General features: G+C 38.7%; 1 protein-coding gene across 1 annotated transcript; it reads right to left on the bottom strand.

The window, feature by feature from the left end:
- Nucleotides 1–4,808: 4,808 nt before the first annotated feature.
- LOC119152587 (cytosolic beta-glucosidase-like) lies at nucleotides 4,809–16,444 on the bottom strand. The gene is given in 6 exon segments (XM_037398123.1): nucleotides 4,809–4,927; nucleotides 5,761–5,928; nucleotides 6,135–6,307; nucleotides 6,309–6,357; nucleotides 11,916–12,143; nucleotides 16,345–16,444. Coding segments are annotated over 6 exon segments (837 nt in total).
- Nucleotides 16,445–21,928: the final 5,484 nt, after the last annotated feature.

Raw genomic sequence — 21,928 nt, 5'->3', positions numbered from 1 at the left:
GTACTGTGTGAGGATGTGAAATGCTGGTTACAGCCACATTCCCAACAACTTGAATGAACTGCCGCACCACTCAGTCTACCCTCTTTCTAACACTGCACACAAAGCTTCAGTGCCTTCTGCAGCTCTTTCCCCAGGGACCATCTGATCAGCCCGTAGATGACAAAAAGCTATTGCATAATTTTGCTTTTAATTTGATCTTTTTGATGAACATCAAGACACTGGCAAGCAAGAAATCTACTCGCATATCTTTGTTTCAGGGACATGATCCTCTTCTGTTGTTGTACTGACCAGACTCCTATTACCCTGGTTCCAGTGGAAATTCTGTTTTGCTATCTTCGCTGAAGATACTTTTGAAGGCAGATTGCAGAGCATTCTAGAATATAAATTGTTGCTTCATAAATGTACATTGGGAAACTGCTGGTCAAGAGTTGGAAAAAAAACCCCAACACATTCACTTTTGCAGATCAAAACATTTAGACTAAAGGATTAATGTGAAAAAATGAGTATAAATTTCCAGTAACAAACAAATACGGCTACAAAGTGGTTATTTCTGTTGCCTAGAGGTGGTTTCAGACATCTTCCCTAAGAAATTATAAGTGGCTGTTCTTGTCAATGTGAAGTCATAACACTGACATTTACCTAGAAATTTCTGGAATCATACTTATGTATTCTGGAACTTTAAAAACTATATTAAAAATCTGATAAAGACATTGAACTATGCTAGCTATATCCTTATGATTTTAGGAGTTTCTAGTGTTTTGGGTTTGGATTTTTTTTTTAGTTTGGGTTGTGGGCTTTTTTAAAACTTTGAATCCCTCATAGTATTCACAACAAATTCAGCTTGATTTTAATGCTTCTGCAGTGACTACTGCAAAGCTTCTTAACTTTTACACTATAATGCAGTCAATGTATTTATAGTTCTTGAAAATGTCACATGGCAATGTTATGCCAGGGACAGCACATCTCAGAGACTCCTTAATACGTCTGCATTGTTGTATTCTATTTGTAGAGGCATTTTTGTCAGCGGCAATGAAGAAACAGAGCTGCTGCTGCAGCTCTTTCAATAACATTCAAGCTTATAGTTGACCCGAGGGGCTCACATTATGACATCCATATTTAATTTAACAATAAATCATATTTTCATGGACTACAGTATTGCATTATAACTTCACTGTTTTATGTTCATGGGAATGCAGCAAAAGCAGGCTTGTACGTATCTACAACAGACTAAATGGTTAGTTCATGAGAGCAAGGTCAAAGTGTATAGTGATGACAATATATAAAAGGTTTTATTACAACTTTTACAAGTCTGAGGGAAAAAAAGCAAAAATGTCCAGAAAGGACTGCATTTAACTTAAGGTACATTTAAAAAAAATCCTCTTAACTATACCACTTTGCTTACTGTCAGTTTTAGTTTTGGTCTGCTTGCCATTACAGTCAGCATTCTATATACCTTGTTTTCTCTTCTGCTTTATTCAAGCATATTTAAGCAGAAAGTTCACATCATCTGAATCTTAAGCTTTACCCATCCCTCTCTCAATAATTTCTCCTATTTGTCCTGCATTTCTTACTGTTGACCTTCTAGCTGAGTCCAAATTAAATGTTCATATGTTTTCTATTTACTCGCAAATCTACTCCTGCTTGTTCACATTTATTCTTGCTCATCTCCCTCTTATTTGTCTCTGCGCATATCACATCACATCACATCATCCTCAACTTCTTTACTTTCTATTCCTACTGACTTCAGCTCTCTTTCTGGTGCCTGATTGTTGCAGCCCTCTGCAACCTAAAATTCATTTAATTCATTCTTTCCTCCCCATAAGCATTATTAATAATCTTCCAGCAACCAGATTACGGAATAACTTCATTGCTCTTCTCCATCAGCTGCCTCTGTTCTGGCAATAGTTTACCCACTATTGGCACTGCTCTCCTCCATAGACTCTATGAAACTCTATTATCTGTTTTAGAAGGTTCCACTTTTTAAAACTAAGTAGTTTCAATTACCTTTTTATTGGCAGCCTTGATCTTTGGTCTAGATGTCATCCTTAACATACATTACATAACATTAAGGAAGAACAACCACAGTAAAAAGCATTTCACTACTCTGATCCATGTTCTCTTTTTACCTCTCATCCAGATTTCTGTTAGTCTTCTCTTCATGCATTGTATCTAAATTAGATTTTCAGTTCCTTGGGGTAAGTAGACATCATTTTCATTTATCTGTAAAGCACCATGCGTGCTTATGGCTCTGTAGAGATGCTAAATATGTATATCCACATTTATTACAATATTGATGCTTTTATCTATTCATATAGTGCAGAAGCAACATGGCAGCAGTTGTACCCATTTAAAAACTATTTCCCATCTATAATAGCTATAATGTGATATATTTATAGTAGCTGCATGCTGTTCACTCCATTTCCTAGTTCTTATTTACACTGCTTTTTCTGGTCTTATTAACTAACTAACTTAAAAATAAAAATCTCAATTTTCTCTGGCAGCATCAAAATATTTTTCTAAAAATAAAGCATAGGGGTAACATACAGTGGTTTTATTATTTATCCATACTGTGTGATCATAGTCTTCATGAGTGAAGATTGCTGTACAAACTCAGGACTGCTCCTGCCCTCCAAATTCTTGTAATTTAGATAGTCCTGCTGACAGTAAAAATTTTAGGAATTTTGGACACCAGCATTCTTGCTACCTAGTTTGAGAGGCATTGAGGTATATGATTTTCAGTGTACTAGAGCATAGCTCTTTCTAAAACATAAGATCTGGAACAGGGAAACTCATTATTTTGAAAATTTTGGCTGACAAAATTAACATAATCAGTGCAAGCATATATTCTAAAAGCTAGGAGGTTTTTTTTTTAGTGTAAAATGATAAAATGAGGATACTATCAATCCAATTACAACATATTAAATTGTTTCTATTAACAAGTACAGTAACAGGCTGTAGATATGCTCTCCTTTGTAGTCAAGCACATTTATTTCTTGGTTAGACAAAAAAGTAAGCAGGCATGACCAAATCCCACAGCAGAATCCACACAAGCCCCTGTCATGACCCAAAGCTTATTGCATGAATGAGCCTGTATGAATAATTCCAAAAGTTAGCTCAAAACCCAAGGAATTATTGTAGAGAGACACTGCATGCAGAGCAATTAAACTGTTCTGCTTCACATAATACTTAATAAATGGTTAAGCATTTAAGCATTGAAAAAAGTGAACCTCTTCAAATATCCTGTTTTGCAGGATATCTGAGCTGAAAACTTGAAACAGGTTGCTCATTTGTGGGTCAGTACATACAGAGTGGCCTTAACAAACTGTTTACTCAGAGTAGCAGGAGGGAAGTTACGTGGCAATAACGTTACTGGCATTTCTTCAGAGTGCCTTACAGCAGACGGATTTAACATTTATATTATCTTTGCATAGAGGGACCTGTTTCAACCAGTGTTCCACCATGCTTTTACTGGATAAAATGATAAACATCAATCCAATTTAATGTCAAATTGCATAGATGACTAAACCTGTGTAAAGTTGCTGGGATTACAGTCAGAACACATACATGTTTTAAAGCTTTGCTGGACTGACCAAATGCCAAAGGTTCATTTTACCCAACTCTTGATGTCTCCTATATAAGCATCTACCTCAGAGCTAGTCCCCTTCATTTCCTTACTATGTGTGAAGAGAATTGTGTGAACATATACACTAAGGTGTGATTCATCAGACCTACCCTAAATGTTTACTTCAGGATAAGTCATTGTACATTGTAAAACAACTAGATGTGGTAAATTAATCCCATTTCATCGAACAGTGGGAATCAAATGTTTATTCATTTCTTTATGTCTTCAGGTGAAGTAAAATCCAGATATCAAGCCTACAACCTTATAAGTCAACAAAACTCCTTGATAAAATTGCTGTCCAATGCCAACTGTTACTCTCCAGACGTGGCTTGGGGCCAGACGTGGCAGCTCAAGATGTGATCTCTGCTCTCCAAAGGCATCTAGAAGACTGCCTGCCTGCTTCAGATAGAAGCAGGCATGAAGATGGAAAAAATGGCTACAAAAACTATTGAAATATGACTTACATTCATGATTATGATCACTTGGAACAAATATAACAGGGACGCTATCTGTTATCTAAATGGACTGGCATTTTAAAATACTTGATACATTGTGAGAAGATCTATCTCCTGTAAATTGCCTCAGAGAATACTACCAACACAAGGAAGATAAGGAAGAAATTTCCAGAAGACTGGAAACTGAATCAGCTTTGTTTCTATCAAAACTAATGGTACAGCATGTTTCAAACAAAAAGAGCTTCACCAGTGCTGAACAGTGGCCATCCTGACATAAAGGCAGAAGCTGAGCTATAATGACTTAATGGCCCTGTACAGGAGAGAATTATTACATGGACATCATTGTGTGTGGGAGGTTGCATTGTGTAAGGATGTTACGAGATGCAATGGTCAGGTTTTCAGGTGCATCCTTCACAATGAGAAGTATGAACAATAAGCACTTTTGAAGATCAATATGGTTGCTTTCCTCAACAAAAGACTATGGCCTTACAAAACTGAGTTCAGAAATAATGTATGTATAGAGCACCTTTTCATCTGTTTCCACCTCAGGATGGGGGAGCAGGATTAAAACTACTTGCTTTCTCTTCAGGTGAACCTTTTCTTTTTGCCAAATCATCATCACTTTACTTTGATTTGCATGAGTCTTAGCTTCAAGAATCATTGGTCATCGTTGAATGCAAATGAGCACCAAGTAAAATTATATTGAGTTTGCACAACTATCTTTCATCATTTTAAGTGGTACCTTTTAAAATTTCCTGTAAAATCAGCCTGAAATACTCCCATCATTGATTGTCATCAAGTAGAGCAGGGTCACTTTGGAAAAACCCATTCTCAGTTATGTAAATTATAGCTTATATGTATCCTAGAATAAGAGAGCAGAAGTTTTATCCAGAACAGATGTAAGAAAGCCCATAATATCAGATGCATTACCCTCTATCTTTTCTAAGCTACAAACTAAAACTAGTTTCCATCAAATTGCACTGACCCTATTAACTTAATTTTCCATGAGCTGACCTTTTATGACTAACAATGGAAAAGCAAAACTGTGCAAATATCCATGAAGACAGTGAAATGACTTATTTTAATGAGAAGACTAAAATATCTTTCCTGCATTAGCATCTGCTTATTATCACTGCTCCTTAACCCCTTGGTACTGGCAGTCACCACATGTCCCATTGCCAGGAGTAGGTGCATGCCAGGAAAGCCTTACTGCTGGCACCAGAAAGATCATTTCTGGAGTTCAAAAGATGATGTAACACTGGTGTGTCATTTCAAACTGTAAAATAGCTATCAAGTACGAAGGCAATAGGAAAACACTAAGGCTTCTACTCTTTATAGCCAGCATGCGAAAATTAAATTAAGAAACCCAAGGTGACTTGTTTATTTATATCTTGTACAATTTCTTATGCCATCCAGATGGGCTCCTCAAAAACCAACAGATCAGCAGTACTACTCATTGGATTCTCACATCCCCTTATTGGCCAGCTAACACAGGTAAAATGGTCCTATAATCCTTAGGTCATTCCTTGACATAACACAGAAGTCAGTGTAAATCCCATGGTACTATAGCCAGCCATAAACTCTCAGTTGTAACAGGCCAAGAAGGATCCATTACTTGCTCTGTTTCACAGTCCGTTGAAACACTTAGTCTCTTGCCTGCATTTACTTGCTCTTAAGTTTAACAGTTCAAAGCAAAGAAGTCAGCAGCACCCATGACCATAATTTTTTCCTCTTTGGTGAACTCTAGAAGTCTTGATGATAAGTAACCCTGCTTTGAATGCATTGCAGCAATGGGGGACTTCATGATGGCCAGATATTCATAATCAATAAATATTGTCCTGATGAACCCATCTAAGGTAAAGGACAGGTACGCTTTAGCCACTTTTTGATCTGCTACAGAATTCACAGAGGTTCTACCAATCTAAGTTCAGAGCTATAGACTCAAGTCCACGTTATTTTGTCCAAATATCTTCTTGTAACTGTGTCAGGCTTTAGCATGAGCTTTTATTATATTACAAGCTGCCTTGCAAGCTCTGGTACCAATGCTGGGGCTATACCTTTTTCGCAACCACCTATAGCAACAACATAAGGCTCATTAATAGTGATCACTCAGCCTTCAAATGTTCTGAAGCAATACTCTGCATGATTATCAAAGGTTGCAATAATCTTTTCAGATCTCCAGCCTCCTTCACCTTCTAAGAACTGAGGTAAGTCGAAGGGATACAGGGAGCAGGATGCCATTTCCCCAGTTATTTATGATTTTGCTGTAATAACTGACTCCTGAAAATATTAAAAGAAACAAAAAAGGGTTAACTTAACTACTTTATTACATTTTAACACATGAGGAAGCCTCACTGCACATTTTCTCTGTTATGAGATGCAAATATTTCCTCTCAACTGCATGCTGACTACTGTTACAAGACCCCAGAGTTGGCAAAAATGCTCAGCACACAAAATCTTCCAACCAGGCACATAAAACGAAATGAGGATGCAAATTTTCAAAATACATCAGTGGACAGCGCTTCCCCAGGAGAAAAATAATTCTGATGGGTGCTGGTCACATGAAGATATAATCCTTTCGTTTAAATGCCTGAATGGCAGCCTGGCTGCATGTACAAGATGCAAGCATGTTGGAAAAGCCTGACACTTGACAGCCTTACAGGTAGATTTGTTCTAATGAAAGCATTTCCTTACTTGAGAACTGTGTTATTTAAAAAGTTTAGTGCCACACTCAGCAAGGTAACTAAGTTGATCTTTTATGTTTTGAAGTTGGTTAACTGGGTGAGCTGTTTCCTCTAGACTGTTCCATTCTCCATCACTGCCTGTGCCAGCATAAGACAGACAAGATACCATCAATGCATTCAATATTTTGCAACGGTGTGAATTCAACAGCTCCCTCATTAGATCTATATGGCATTTAAGTTCTACTAGACATTTAGCTGTACTAGATTTTAGATGGAGTTTAGGGCACTGGTCTCTTTAGCCACCAACTTGAAAGACTCGGCAATAACTTATCCAAGAAACCCTCTTCCTATTATGCTACCATGACTGCAGGCTGCTCTGTCCCTCTAACTGCAAGAAGGAATTAGCTCACCTCTCCAAAAGCTCATGACTTCCAACCTTTCTTGTCCCCCCTTGGTAAGACAGAGATCAACTTTAATTTCCTGGATGGGTTGTTAAAGCTGGCCAGTACTAGGGATGTATATCTAGAGGTTAAGGAATTCACTTTTTGTTAAGATTTAGCAGTGGCTGACATGAATATGTCTCCTAAAGGACTATTTTTATGCTTCTGAGAGGTCACTGCAAGTTTAAATATCAGGATACCTTAAGCTCTCATATAGGCATTTTTAATTTTGCTTTTGTTCTGAACACAGCTACATTGCTTGTAAGCCTTTTGAAAACACTAGATATTGCAGAACGCATCATAAGCCCTAGTTCAAAGAGTATCAATTAGCTTGCTCTTTTACTTGAACTATCTGGTTTAGTGTAGTAATTGGAAAAGGCCAACAGCGGCCTTGAATTATTATTTGTTAAGCTAAGAGGCTGCAGCCAGGAATAGGTTTCCATCATGCTGGTGGAATGTAGCAGTCAGTCAGCCTTTGCTTCAGAGACTTGGGCTAAATATACCAAAATGTTTAAGAACCTTAGAAAGCTAAAATTCATAAAAAATTTCATGGGTCTTAGACTACCACATATCCCAATATATGTGCTTATGAAATGTCATGCTGGTTTTGGCTGGGATGGAGTTAATTTTTTCCACAGTAGCTAGTATGGGTCTATGTTTCAAATTTGCGCTGAAAACAGTTTTGATAACACAGAGATGTTTCGTTACTGCTGAGCAGCGCTGACCGAGAGCCGAGGCCGTGTCTGCCCCTCACCCCCCAGCAGCGAGCGGGCTGGGGGGCACCAGCAGCTGGGAGGGGGCACGGCCGGGACAGCTGACCCCGGCTGGCCAAAGGGACATTCCGTACCGTATGGCGTCATGCTCAGCGGGTAGAGCTGGGGAAGGAGGAGGAAGGGGGCACGTTGGGCGTGATGGCGTTTGCCTTCCCCAGTCACGGTTACCCGTGCTGGAGCCCTGCTCTCCTGGGGGTGGCTGTGCCTGCCTGCCAGTGGGGAGGGGGAATGAATCCCCTGGTTTGCTTTGGTTGCATGGGTGGGTTTTGCTTTACCTGTTAAACTGTCTTCATCTCAACCCACAAGTTCGCTCACTTTTACTTTTCTGATTCTCTCCCCCATCCCACCAGTAAGCAAGTGGCTGTGCGGTGTTTAGTTGCTGGCTGGGGTTAAACCACAACAGATGTCTACCCCAAGGCCTTGTTGGACTGAAACCCAGAACAGAGGAAGGTCTAAAGAAGTTGAAAACACAGCAGAAAGGAGGAGGAGGAGGAAGACTAAGTTACAAATGTTAATAAAACGTATGCTTAGGAGGTTATGGATGGTTTAGATTATTATTGTTAAGAGTTTCTGAACCAGAGATTCTGTTTAATCCAAAGCAGAAAGCTTTTTCATTATTAAATATGTCTATACTATATTGTACTATACATTCCCTGATATTTTCAGGTAGAGCTTACTGTGTATTGATATTTAAAAATGCCAACACAGAACCCCATAATACCTTCTTAAAAGGACAGTATTGGACTTCAAATTATCCTAATTTCAAATCACTGCTCATAAGAAATTCCATCAAATGGCTTTTTAAAGCAACATTTACTGCAGCAATCAATGACGAACCCCAGATTTAGACAGTGCCTTCTCCTAAACAAACAGGTGCATACACATCCTGCAGCACAGCAAGACTCAGTAAGTTTGTTCACAAAGTAAATCACAATAAATCTCACATGTAGTTTGCTTTTCCTTCCGAATGCAGCACCAGGAAATTAAATTAAATTCTGAGGAGATAAGTGCCTGTGCCTGAGAATGCACCCATGTAAAAAAGGAAGGAATACACCAGAATTCTAAATTTTGAAAGGCAAATTCTTGCAATTTGCAAGAGCAATTAGGAGAAAATACAGTTTGTTACCATTTCTTTTGAACAGAGACCTATTTGACTTCAGTGGTACTGGGTGCATTTTAACTGGTGGGACCACAAGGTTTACTACATAAGCTTAAACTGGGAAAAAATAAATCCTTTGCTGGCACAGAATCCTGTTCTACCATATTGAGAGTAATGCTTGCCCAGAAGACACTAGCATTCCTCATTCTAATTTTCAGATTATAAATTACTTAGCACAGTTTCTAAGATTCAAGTGCAACCAGTTATCATTCATTTTTTACATCTCAATTAAACACCAATATTGGAAAAGATTCATGCTTTGTATTAGAAAATGGAAAGAAATAGAACTACATCCCTGAAAAATGTAAATGTGAAGTCAAATTTCCAGATTGTACCATACCTTCCAGAGCAGTCCAATTCAGTTTCTATGGCTGTGGGTCAGCTAGAAGCAGAAATACAGAAGAAAATGTTCTTGTGGGTCAGCTAGAAGCAGAAATACAGAAGAAAATGTTCTTTTGAGAACGTGTATATATAAGGGTTTTGTGGAGACAGCCCAACATTTTGGGATTCCAGAATTAAGAGGCATTTTGTCACTAGAAAGTGAAGGGTTCTCTTCTCCTTTCTGCTGTCTTCTCTCCCCATCCTGATTCCCCACCTTCATGCTGAAGCGAGGCACATCACCCCCCCAGCCTCAACCCCCCCCATGAGTGCTGCTTCTGCATCCCTCCACACTGATACCTAGTGTTTATCAGCTAACTTGTTCTGCTCAGGGCGCCTTCTAGGGTAAAAATAGTAGTACAAAAATACTCTAAACCCAAAGTTGGTGTAATTTTTAACTGAAAACCTGACATGTCTTAGGAACGATACCCCTACAGCATTGCTGCTTTAAAAGACCCTACCCCCACAGAGTTAGAAGGGTTTTAAAGGTTTTCAAATGTCCTATGTCTTAGGTGTGAAATTGGTAGTGAATCAGTTGGTGTGAATGATATTATTTGAAAGGACATTGCTCTAAGCTTTCTAATTCTTCACATGCTCTTTGTAAAAATGTTTATATAGAAGATGATGGCCTTTCCATGCTATGCAGTTACAATTGCTTCAACAGATCACTGCACAAGAGAAGTGAACTCCTGCCTAATGAAAGCTGGCCTACTTGGAGTTCCTCCAATGCCCTTTCGTTAAATGTAAAGTTCATAATATTAATCAGGCAACTGCTTATACTGGGGATCAAGTGAACATTTTCTGAAATTACAGCTGAGTTTTGTCAAAATGTTAGCTTTCCTTACCAAGCGCATTTGGAATGTCTGTTTGCTGTCTCCCATGCTGATGTCTAAATAACAAAGCTCATTCAGTAGGCAAGCTCTGTGGGGTTGTACACTGCCCAAAGCCCCAGCTGAAGGAATATCAGTACAGGAAAGAAACCACAAGGACTCAGCCAAATTTAAATTCAACACACCACAAAAAGAGTTCCTAGGGAAGGGTAAGCTGTGCCAGTGAAAGTGGGCCACATATTGTAAATTTTAGTGGCAAAGGAAAGGCTTCCATTCAAGCCTCTCTGGGATGCTGGCACGGTTTCTTCAGTCATGCTCTGCAGGGGAAAATGGCTGGTTGGTCTGTTTACAGCAGATTCACCAGCCCCCCTTTTTGAATTCTTGAAACAAAGGCTCCTCCACTCTCTGGTGAAAGCAGTAATCTGCAGGATGCAGAGGACAGTCTGCTGTCTATTGAACAGCCAAACTCTACATGACCAAAATTCTGCAGAAAAATATTGCTTCTGCTGGTATCTTCCTAGTACAAATCAGGATAACCTGAAGAGCATTTTCTAAGAAATCCTCTCCCTTTGTAGCCTTCCATCTTTGCAATCTTCAAACCAGGGGAGGAAAAGAATTGCCAAGGCAAACACTGCCCTAGAAGTGTAAAGATACAGTTCTTGGTAGAACTGTGATTCAGGAGAGTAGGAGGTGGAATTAAGATTCAGAGGTTCATCCAAATCTACTTTGCTTTTTTTCTCCTCAGAACATTATCCTCCCAGCCAACTACTTTGATTCTCCCACCCTTTCTGGTTCAGCTTCAGCTGCTTTTATTCTTCATGATTCTCTTTATTTCTTCCTTCTTCCATTTCCTGCCTTCTGCAGGCAAAGCTGCCATTTCCTATCTTTTCCAAATGAGTGACCTTAATCTTTCCCCCAGTCCATACCAACGGAATTAAAATAAACAAATCAGAAGAGTAACAAATTTTATGTCTGACTTCCAGCAATCTGACCAGCCTGATTATGTGCTGTATCCCTTTTCACTTCCACACTGTTTGCTAAGACTGTGAAAGCTCTTCAAAGTCTTGTGTTTGTCACAGAACTAAGCAGAGTTCCTAGCTGAGTCTGAAGAATCCTCTCTAAATGGCTAAAGAAAATATCTGGGAAATGTCCCTCAGTGCAAAATAGTCGATGCAAAGTTCAGTACATCAGAGTATACTGATAAGCTATCTAAACACATTTGCCAAATAAGATACTCGTCTATTGCAAGCCATCCAAAAATATTCTCATGGCTAGGATCCCTGTAAATATAAACATTCTGATGAAGCAAAATTATATAAAGTTACAATTAAAAAAAACGGAGTAAGCAAAAAGATACATAGGAAATGTATCCCAAAAGAATGTGCTATCCAAGGGGATCTAGAATATTAATTAGTAAGTTGTTGCAAACCTATAAAAAATCATCCCATAATTACTCTGAAAAAAGTTGCAATTTCAAAGCTACACTGCAGAATAGCATACTGGATTAATTATGCCAGACTGCAGCAATAACCTTGAATTAAAGCTGCAACCTTCTATTTTTAAGAAACAATTGCCTTTCTGGTTGATGAAACCTGTCGTCCCATCAGGTAACAGACGTGACCAGGAAAGAGAAAAGCGATAATGAGTCAATCCAAGCTGTTTGATACATTTCAAATCTTCCTCCCACAGAGTGTAGCTGCCACAAGCTACATCACCAGTCTGGTTCATGAAAACTCGATCTCCTCCCTGATGGGTGAATGTGTCCCAGACATTAGGGCCCTTTCCATCTGCATTCCAGCCTTCTGCTTGAAAAACAAAACTTGGTCATTACACTTTTGACATCAAAAGACATATGTTGAATGTAAATATTTATCACAAAGTAGGCACAGAACCCTGAAAATACTATGAGCAAAATGAGCAGTATTCCCTCCCCGCTTCTTCTATAATTTAAAGTAACAAGGAAGTTTCAAGCATTAGTATGAATTTGCATTAGGCTTTGCATTTATTCATATTTTTGCTTGCTGCTAATTATTTGAAAATCCCGTTTTAAAAAGCATTCAGAGTTCTGACACTCTTCATACTTCCTTAGCCAAAAATCAGATGTTTGCAACTCTTGAGATATTACAGGTTTTCACAAAGGGTACTTTCTAATGCAACCTCCATCCATAAATGTAAAGGATCAGTCCATATCAAAGAAAGCCTTTAGGGTATGAGAAATACATCCAACAAATAGGCACTTATGGCTTTCTGGATGTCCTTTGAAAATCCTGACAGTCTGTTAAAAAGAAAGGAATGCCATTATGAGCCATGGCCCTAGGCACACACAAGCTGAATTAATAACACAGCTCTGCAAAACTTCTGCTTTTTGCTTAGCCAAACGTTCACAGAAATGTATTTTGAATACTCAAAACCCCTGCACCATTTTCTACACTTTCATAGTTTTGGGAAATTTATTTGCAATTTAAAAATTGAGATGGACAGATTACCTTTAAAATACTCAAGATTTAACTGTTGTTTGAGATTACACAGTATTAACATCACCCAGTATTAGAAAACAAATAAATGCACCTTTCTTCATCACAAGCTGCTTTGTCTTTCCAGAGCAATGTTGTAGATGAGGCAAACATTTCATTTTAATGCGGAGAGTTCTGTAAACTTACACCCCTGCAAAGTGTGATTTTACCATAGCATTACGGATAACCCCAAAATGGCCAACTTCATTTACCAGCAAGGTTTTTCAGAGTCCCAGTGAATGTTCTGTTCCAGGGTTACTCTTTAAAAACTAAAATGACATTGCATGTTAAAATCATGTATAAATTAAATATCAGTTGGGTTATAAGATTAATAACTATATAATAGCTACATATCAATCCTCAATAAAAGTGTTTTAATAATCAATTAGTACCATAGAAATTAGAGATGGAGGAGAACTATTAGGAGGTCATTGAGTCCATCCCCTGCCAACGCAAGATTGCTCCCTTAAGTATATTCAGTACTTAATACACATCTGTCTTATTAAATCTAAGTTTAATGCAAGGTTAAGTATATTGAAGACACTTAATTTAAAGCATTACTAAAATCTGTAATATCACTTCTATAACCTAGCCTTTCAAAGATCGTTGTCACATTTCATGTTCTTTACAGAATTTTATTGCAGCACACGAACACCAATACATCTACATTTGGTTGTTCAGTAAATTAAACTCTTATAAGGGACAACCTTCAAAGCAGGTCAGATTTTAGATCCAGACAGTTTGATTTTCTCTTAGTCTCAGATTTTGTCACAGACTTTGTGCTCCGCCTGTATGTTCCTCAGAAAAATACAGTACTGAAAGTTTTCTATATCCTGCTTCTGATTTCAAGTATGCCTGCTGAAATAGTCATTTTAGAGGAGTGCAGGAAACAACAAATAACAGTAATTCTTTGGTGGTACCTAGAATTCAGAAGCCTTTAAGAGCAGGCTTCCTTCACCATATTGATATGATATAGCTCTTTTTTCCCTACAGTGGGAGTGAAGGGAAGCCAAGAGCTGCCATAATGGGTAGCTAACACACCTTCATTTAAGAATCAGCAGCTAGAGCAGATGCTGAACGATTTCTTTTTTGTCTGCCTTCCTCCAGCAAAGGAGGTGGGAGGGAGGAGGAGAAGCATTTGATTTTCAGCAGAGTATGGCAGTGCTAGTCCAGCGGTCATTAGCCACTGTAAAGCCCTGACTGGGTCTGTAGCAAACAGACCCACTTACAAGCATTCCTCATGCACTCTGAAGAGCCTCTCCATACAGTGTAGAGTATCTGAGCTAGCTAAATAAAGAGTGTAGGAAGCAATCTAGCCAAAGCAACAGAAAGCTGCACATACGCTAACATATCCTGCTGAGCCACAATTAGTCTACACAGAGCTCTGCTCTGCTTAAATGAACCAAGCTTGCACCTCTAAGCTTGCTGAGGAACCTCCGCACTGCACAGCACTTCATAGTGCAGACATACCCACAGCGTTAGCGAGGTTTGGGGCCAGTAAAGAACAGTGATGAGGAACTCATCTTACATTTTGAACACATACGTGAGGCAGGCACCAAATCATCACATAACATGTCACCAAATGATTAATATAAATTATGATGAAACATGATGCATGTTCCCTGTTCTCTGCAAATATTACAATGGAATAAGATAGAATTTTTCCATTTAAGTGAAGCTAGTGAAGCAGGAATATTACTCACCAGAGTATTTAAGTTTTCATGTACTTTTCCAAGTTAGCTTTTCTTCTAATTCAGCTGTGCTTTCACCTTTTAGACTGAGATTTTCTTGGCCTGGTCTCTGCCCAAAAGGTGAAATTTTGTTTGAATTAATGCAGTTCAACTATTTGGCATATGAAAGAAGTGAAGAAAACCACTTTTACCATTATGAGAATTTTTTGAAACTTTTCCCTCTCTCTCAAAAAAAAAAAAAAAAAAAAAAATCAAGCAGAGAGTTGAAATTTAGCAGAGAGTTGAAATTTAGCATAGAAATGGCCCTCAGTAAGAAGAAGTGCTTTTGAGTGTTCTGGTGCAAATTGATTTTGATTTGACTGAGTCATGAACCTTTGAAATCTGCACTTTGAGCATGCAGAGTACAATTGGTATGATTTTTTAGCACTTTGAAATATACAGAGTGGAGAATGTTGTGCTGTGCATAAATACATAGCTGACAGTAAAAAATAAAGTAGCCTGTCAGCCCTTGCCTCATCCACTGTGTATCTTGTGATATGTGCAGCAACTGAGTTTGGACTCTACAAGAACTATTGCTTCAATCATGCTGCCTCTAAGTCGGAAGCTGCACAGCTTCCAAAGCTTTCAGAAGGAGGAATTCCCTGTTGAGTTTCTTACTTCTGTGGGAAAAGGGTCATTTGAGTAGTGTCTAGACCACATTATAGATTTTTTTTTAACGTTTCTCCCACTCAGAAGCCTTAGGAAAGCTCATTAAAAATACATTAAGAGAACATTAAAGTTGCACATCTAGCCACTCAAAAGGCAAGAAATTATAATGTCATTCTATATGCACACACAATTCACATTTTAAAAATCAGTTAGTAGAGCTATGCGCATTGCAGGATTCGAGTTAGAATCTGGCCCAGAATATTGATTCCCCAGGAACAGCGAGCTGTTCAGTCTATTAGGTGAAGCTAACTGAGCTTGTTAAAAGGTACCAAGCATGGGCAAGTACTCTCGCTTTCAGCAATAACCAAGAACTAAAGGCTACATCCTCAAAGACAATTTTAGATCTACAACTCCCATTTAGGTACTGAAATCAATGGGAGTTAAGTGCCTGTATGCTGCAGGGTATAATATGGGAAAATCAGATCTATATGTATTTTAAAGGTCTCTAAACACGTTTATGAAGGGATAAAGTTGGGGGGAGTTACGGTTACAGCTGTCCCTGTACCTTAAAGGTTTACATTCACTAATCTGCCACATATTTTCATATCGTGCTGGGCAAATCACTTTATCGGTACCTCCATTAAGTGGGAAACATGATACATATACCTGGGGGAGGGTCTCCACAAACCCAACTGTGAATCTCTCAGTTGACCATTTTTCATATTCTTTGGAGATGAACTCCTAACCGAGGACCGATTGTGAATATCAACGTCTGATGAGGTAGTTCTCCCATCCAGTTTTGGAATAGCTGATAGTAATCTACTTAAATTAGGTCTAGGGAAAGGAAATACTCAAGAACTATTTGGAAAATTACTTAAAACTGTTTTTTTTTTTTTTCTCCCGCTCTCAATAGCTAGTGAAAGGTTCCTCTTTCACTTCAATTACCTAGCCATATTTTTGAGCTTTGAAACATCTTTTACCCTCTTCTTACTGCTCAGACCAGAACTGATGTTTAAACATAAGTGCTACATGGATTTGCATCAGATGTAGCATCTACATAACAAGGCAGAGATCAAACACTCTCCTTCCTGGATCCAGAGTTTTCATTCACTTAAAACTTCCTTAACGCTTTGGCAGCTAAAAGTTGACACCTTCAATTTGATATGCTGCTGTGGCTGCACCCCAAGCAAATCCAACTGGAAAAGCAATATCCTCTGGCACCGCTGCAGGGGACAGGCGAATACACAGCATTACGTGATGTTGTGGAGATGTGGGCTTCATTTGCAGACACCACTTTCTGGCTCAATCACTCTTCCACATGTTACAAGCAGATTCTATACCGAAGACAAAAATAAACCCTGTGCAGCTTCACAGACTGAGGGGCAAGCTGTGCACTTTGCATATCTCAGGATTAAAGTGGGGAGATTCAGTCAGCTGACAGCGAAAGTGGAAAAGGCAACAGTGGAAAAGCCTGGGGTGGTCATGGTAAAATGGCTCCACCTACTAAAAGCGTTAGTACACAGAACAGATCCCTGCTCCCCTTCACTTCTCTCTCACCTCCTGCCTCCCAGCCAAAGGGCTTTGTTGATCTTGATATAAATCCTTTAGCCATCAGGCAAAGTCATTTCCACCCCTTCCAGTAAGCTTCAAACACCAGCAGCACCTCTTGTTTTCTGGCATCAAATTTACATTTTTACTCTCCCACCACCAAAACTTGCCTGCAATAGGTGAGCAAGGATGTTTTAGCCACTACATGTTTAGCAGTGGAAACCAACGAGTAGGAGAGGAAGATTTGTATGGGAGTACAGACAGAACTGCCGTCTTTCACCTTCTTTAAAATCCCATGGATGCTCATTTCTTCTAAAGCAGCAATGACAACCTTATGGCATGTTGTGCCAGAATCAGCATCTGCAGAACAGCCCTTAGGTCTCTTCCTCTACCTTCTGTCAATGCTGTTACTGCTCTCCTGTCAGCAGGCTGAGGAGGGAGCAGCAGCAGGAGGACGAGTCAGGGTAAGGCTCTTACAAGCCGGATGGACTGGAAGTAGTTCACCGTCCCTTCCCAGGAAACTGAAACACCTGGCACACTAGATGGCACTACTGCGATTTCCACACACACACCCCCCCCACCCCCCCCCTTTTTATTTACAGGAGTTTTTTCCCCATTTATTCTAATACTATACCCACAGCGCCTCTGCCAAGGTCAGTATCTGCACATATTGGACGCTGGCAACAATGTATGACCCCTACTATTTTTTCTTCTTCTTTACTCCCCTTGCACCTTTTTGATTTTGAAATCTTTCTAGGTGAGGACCTACTCCTGCAAAGCATTATACACATAAGTGATACTTTCTTTGACAATTAAAGTAAGACAAACCTTAACACACAGAGAAAAGCCACTAATGCAGTGCATGCACATACTTTTGCCAGAAATACATCCAATGGAGAAAGTCAACTTAGGGAAAAAAAAAATCCTTTGTAGAGATGCAGAGAAGCTGACTTAATTCCAAAGTGCACATTGCAGAACCAGACAGTGCAGATGTAATGCAAAATAAACCAGCTTTTCACAGCAGGCATGCATTTCCTCAAGTGTCTTTCAAAGGAAAGGTAAAAGCCCCTTGAATACAAAGGAACAAAGGGGGAAACGAGGCACAACATACCGACTTGTTCCAAAAACACGTGCTGATGCATGGTCTAGGCAAACATACATATCCTTTACATGTTTTATACAGATGTCCAAAACTTGATACAATGAACTAGTTAATGTTCTCTGGTTGAAGCAGCCTCTTCAGGCTTTCATTTGCAAGAAGGTAAGCATTGGACAGCTAACAGTCAAACTCATCAGGGACACCTTAAATCATGATTAATAGGTGTTAATGAACCAGAGTAATAATGCATATTTTTTACATCATTAAATGTTATTGGTAGGTACCTTTGAAAATGTAAGTGACATTAAATCTTTTCCCAGAAAATCATACAATTCAATTTCACAAGAGATATAATAAATATGTAACTCAATAATAGGGGAAGAGGGGCAGACAGGAGATAGTAGCAATAAAAACCCAATAAAAAGTTTTATAAAAATGCTTAACCATAAAAACAAGGCTAAAAATTGTCACTGCTGATTCCCTAGCAGGAATCAACAGAGACAGAGATGGGTTTTAGGAGAGATTGAGTGGGAGGAAAATATTCCATAAGCAGTCTGGGGAAGAGTGAACAAAATTTGCCTCAGAGGTTAAGGCAGATTCACAGTAATGAGATAGCAGGCTATGCCAGATAAGTGGGCAGATACTGAAAGTTGCAGAGCTTTCAAATTCAGAGAAGCTGCATTTATAACAACTAATCTCAAACTCTTCTGGCAACCCAATTTCTAGATTTTTGACCCCACTTCTGGTTGCATTTCTGGACTCATGAACCCACTCCGTTGCAGTATCAGATTTGCAATTAAATTTCTATTAGACCCACTACATGTCATGGCCCCTAGAATGCACCCACGTTCTTACTCAGATAATTTTTCCTACATCTAACAGAAAACCTGACCCCAACCTGAATTTCAGTATTGCACTGTCCAACTGTTTTGTTCAACACATATAAATAAAAAATTGTAGGAGATCTCAGTTCTACCTAGAGGCAAATTTTTTCCAGACGGTTTTAGGTTTTTTCGTTTGCACTGACACAGTCTATATGCCACTAAATGAGCTCAAGCCAAGTATTCCTAGGAAAAATCAAACAGTTCCTGGATATCCAAATGTATTTGGACAAAGATATTTTTGGCAAGTCAATAAAGTCCACGAGTAATTGGCCCTGATGCTAAGGGTTGGCAACCTGACTTTATAAAATGCTATGTATTATTTTAAGGTGAAGAATGAACAGGCTTTGGTGTTGGACCCTGAAAGCATGTGGGATTAATTATTATCAGAGGAATTGCACCTTGTCAAAACTAGTTTTTCCTAAGTGAATGGATGCTTCCTATTGACAAATTATAAATATGTTTAATAGTATTTACTAAGGAATTTAGAAATTAAACATTGAAGGCATTGTGAAAATTAAAACCTCCTCCTGAAATTTTACACTGTGCAGGAACAGAAGAAGGATATAGCTGCTTTGCAAGCAAGACTGTACATCTCTGAAACAGCCAAAGATAGAAGTTCACATATTCTGTGAGTTGTCTGTAATTACTACTCATAAATTTAGCTTCTCTCCCTGGCAACATAATGGAACAGCTATTGAGAAAACAAATTTACTAAAACGCTTTGAAGTCTGCCAGACAAACTTGATTTTTTAACAGTAATACAAAATTAATGAATAGAGAGCAGAAGCTATACTGTCACATGTCTGAATTTGAGCAGTGTAATGTTTTCTTTAGGATATTTTAGCACTGAGCTTAAGGTGTTCTAAATTAAGTTATGGAGACAGTTTTCACCTTATACTGTGGCTGCAGTAGAGGACCCCTAATTTTGATACCCTGAACTGAGCCTTAATTAGAAGCTTCTGCTGGATTGTTGATTAGCCTTTCTTCTCACATCTCCAGTGTGTCAAAATTCTGTTCCCAAACTTAAATCAAATTGGAAATGAACTATCATGTTGACTGAATGAAGGGCGATGACAAACAATGAAGGGTAATGATAAACAATAACTTTGAAGGGAGGCATTTAGTGCAGTACACAAAGATTAGTATTACTTCTGATCTCATTTAATAGCTTCAATAATGAGCTAGAAGAGGGAGTAAATGGTACATTAATGAAATCTGCAGATCTATTAAACTAGGAGGAGCTGAGCACACTGCTGAAGATGGAGAAATAATACAAGGGGTCACGGGAAGATTAGAAACATGGGCAGAATATTGCAATGAGATTTAGTTTAGAAAACAGAAGAAAAATATTTGGGTAAAAAATCAACAGATGGTAACAGGTAGAAATCTGGAGAGCTGTAATGCTGGAACAGATTTAAAATTAAGAACATCAGGAAAACTAGGCAAGAATCTGTAACTGAGCAGCAGAGAAAAACAGTGAAATTTGGGCAAAACTACTAAAGAATAAGCAAAGAAGTAATGACTCATCTTAAAGCAGCTGTGCAACCATCAGTTCTCTTCTTCATTTAGGCACCGGTAAAACAGACTATCAGTCAGATGGTTATAGAGATTTTGAAGCTATGAATTTTTTTCCTGGAAGAAAACTTAAAAGTAATGCCATCCTTTTAACAAACCGAGTGTTGTCCTTCATGAAGTGAATGACATAACAGTGAGCCACTGGCTAAAAGACTGTGAAAGAGCATGAGACTGAAGAAATAAAATATTTTCCTACTGCTTCTGGTAATTGCATCATGCAGCTTGAATTTTTTGATATTGCTGAGGAAACTGCTGATAAAATGCCAGCCACTATAAGCTTTCCAATACCAGATATATGTGTACAATATCTTGGAGAGCTAAAGCTAGTTGTGAGCAAGTTAATTCCAGTTAGGGAGCTCATGCAAACTAATCTTGCTGGGAATAACTCTACACAAACTATAGCAGAACACCAAAGTAGTGTTACATCACTCCCCGTACCAAAGACCAGTTTCAACAATTCTGCACGGCACAGCATTAAGATGTATAGTATGTATGTAAAGTGATATTCCATATTGGTTATCAGTCTTCAAAAGTCCTTGGTAGCTCTCGGCTGTTGAAGGCATTGTCCTTTATTGCTGAGTGCCTCCACACAGTATTTTTAAGTGGGCTTGGCCGCTCCGGAGTTTGTCACTGTCACTATGTTGTGACCCAGCATTGAGTGTGCAGAGAGCAGGGCATTGATCCACAGCTTTAAATTTGCACACTTCAGTAGAAAACCTGGCAAAAGCCCTTTCATGTAAAACCACGCTCTATTCATTTATATCTTGGCATGTCCTGCTGTTCCACGCTTCTGGATTGTTCACCTTCTAGGTGAACAAGTTTAAAAACAATGAGCCATCATGCAGAAATGTCAGGATAAAAAAGGAGGAGATATATATGGAAACCAACATAAAAAATACCAGAAGCATAGGCAGACCCCCTGGTCCTTTGTGAATGCAACTTGTTTGCTGAGACAGCATCCCTTCACTGATGTTTCAGGCAGAGCTGCCTACGTTTTTTAGAAACTGAATTTCAAGACATTTGTAGAGTTACCTACTGGCAGACTTGCTCGATATGACTTTGCCAGGAAAATATCTGCTGTACCTAATCAGATTGGCTAAAACAGATCTAAATGAAAGATCTGAATGATTTTAAACTAAACTTGTTAACGTTTTTTAAATCAAAGGCAAAGAAATCTTATGTGTGTATGAAAGCAGTAGTTTCCCTATTTATGTCACGAATCTGTAGGCTATTTCACTACGCAGCTGAATTTTGAAAAATCACGTACACATAATCTTTGCTGCATATACCAAGTTCTGCCTTAAAACCAGTATGCCCCATTTTTTTTACAGTACGTACACTTCAAAATCCCAGCATCTTACCTAAGGGCTACCTTACTCTGGAACAACATTTAAGTGTCCATATGAATGCAAATCTAGAGGTCAAATTTGACTCTTTTGAAAATGTGGGCCCAGTATCTTGTTTTGATGCTTCTAAAACTTCTTCCTTGTGAAAAGATAAATCATATTTACTCTTAGAAACCTGTCATATCGCTTGGGTTTTATTCCTGGGAGATTATATACGTGATGTCTGTATTATTCCCCCACTCAAACACTCACAGTTTACATATCTCCGAGCAAAGCTCTGATT

Source organism: Falco rusticolus, chromosome 1, assembly GCF_015220075.1.
Source record: "Falco rusticolus isolate bFalRus1 chromosome 1, bFalRus1.pri, whole genome shotgun sequence".
In the NCBI taxonomy this organism is placed as follows: Eukaryota; Metazoa; Chordata; class Aves; order Falconiformes; family Falconidae; genus Falco; species Falco rusticolus.
This window is presented reverse-complemented; position numbering and strand designations above follow the sequence as displayed.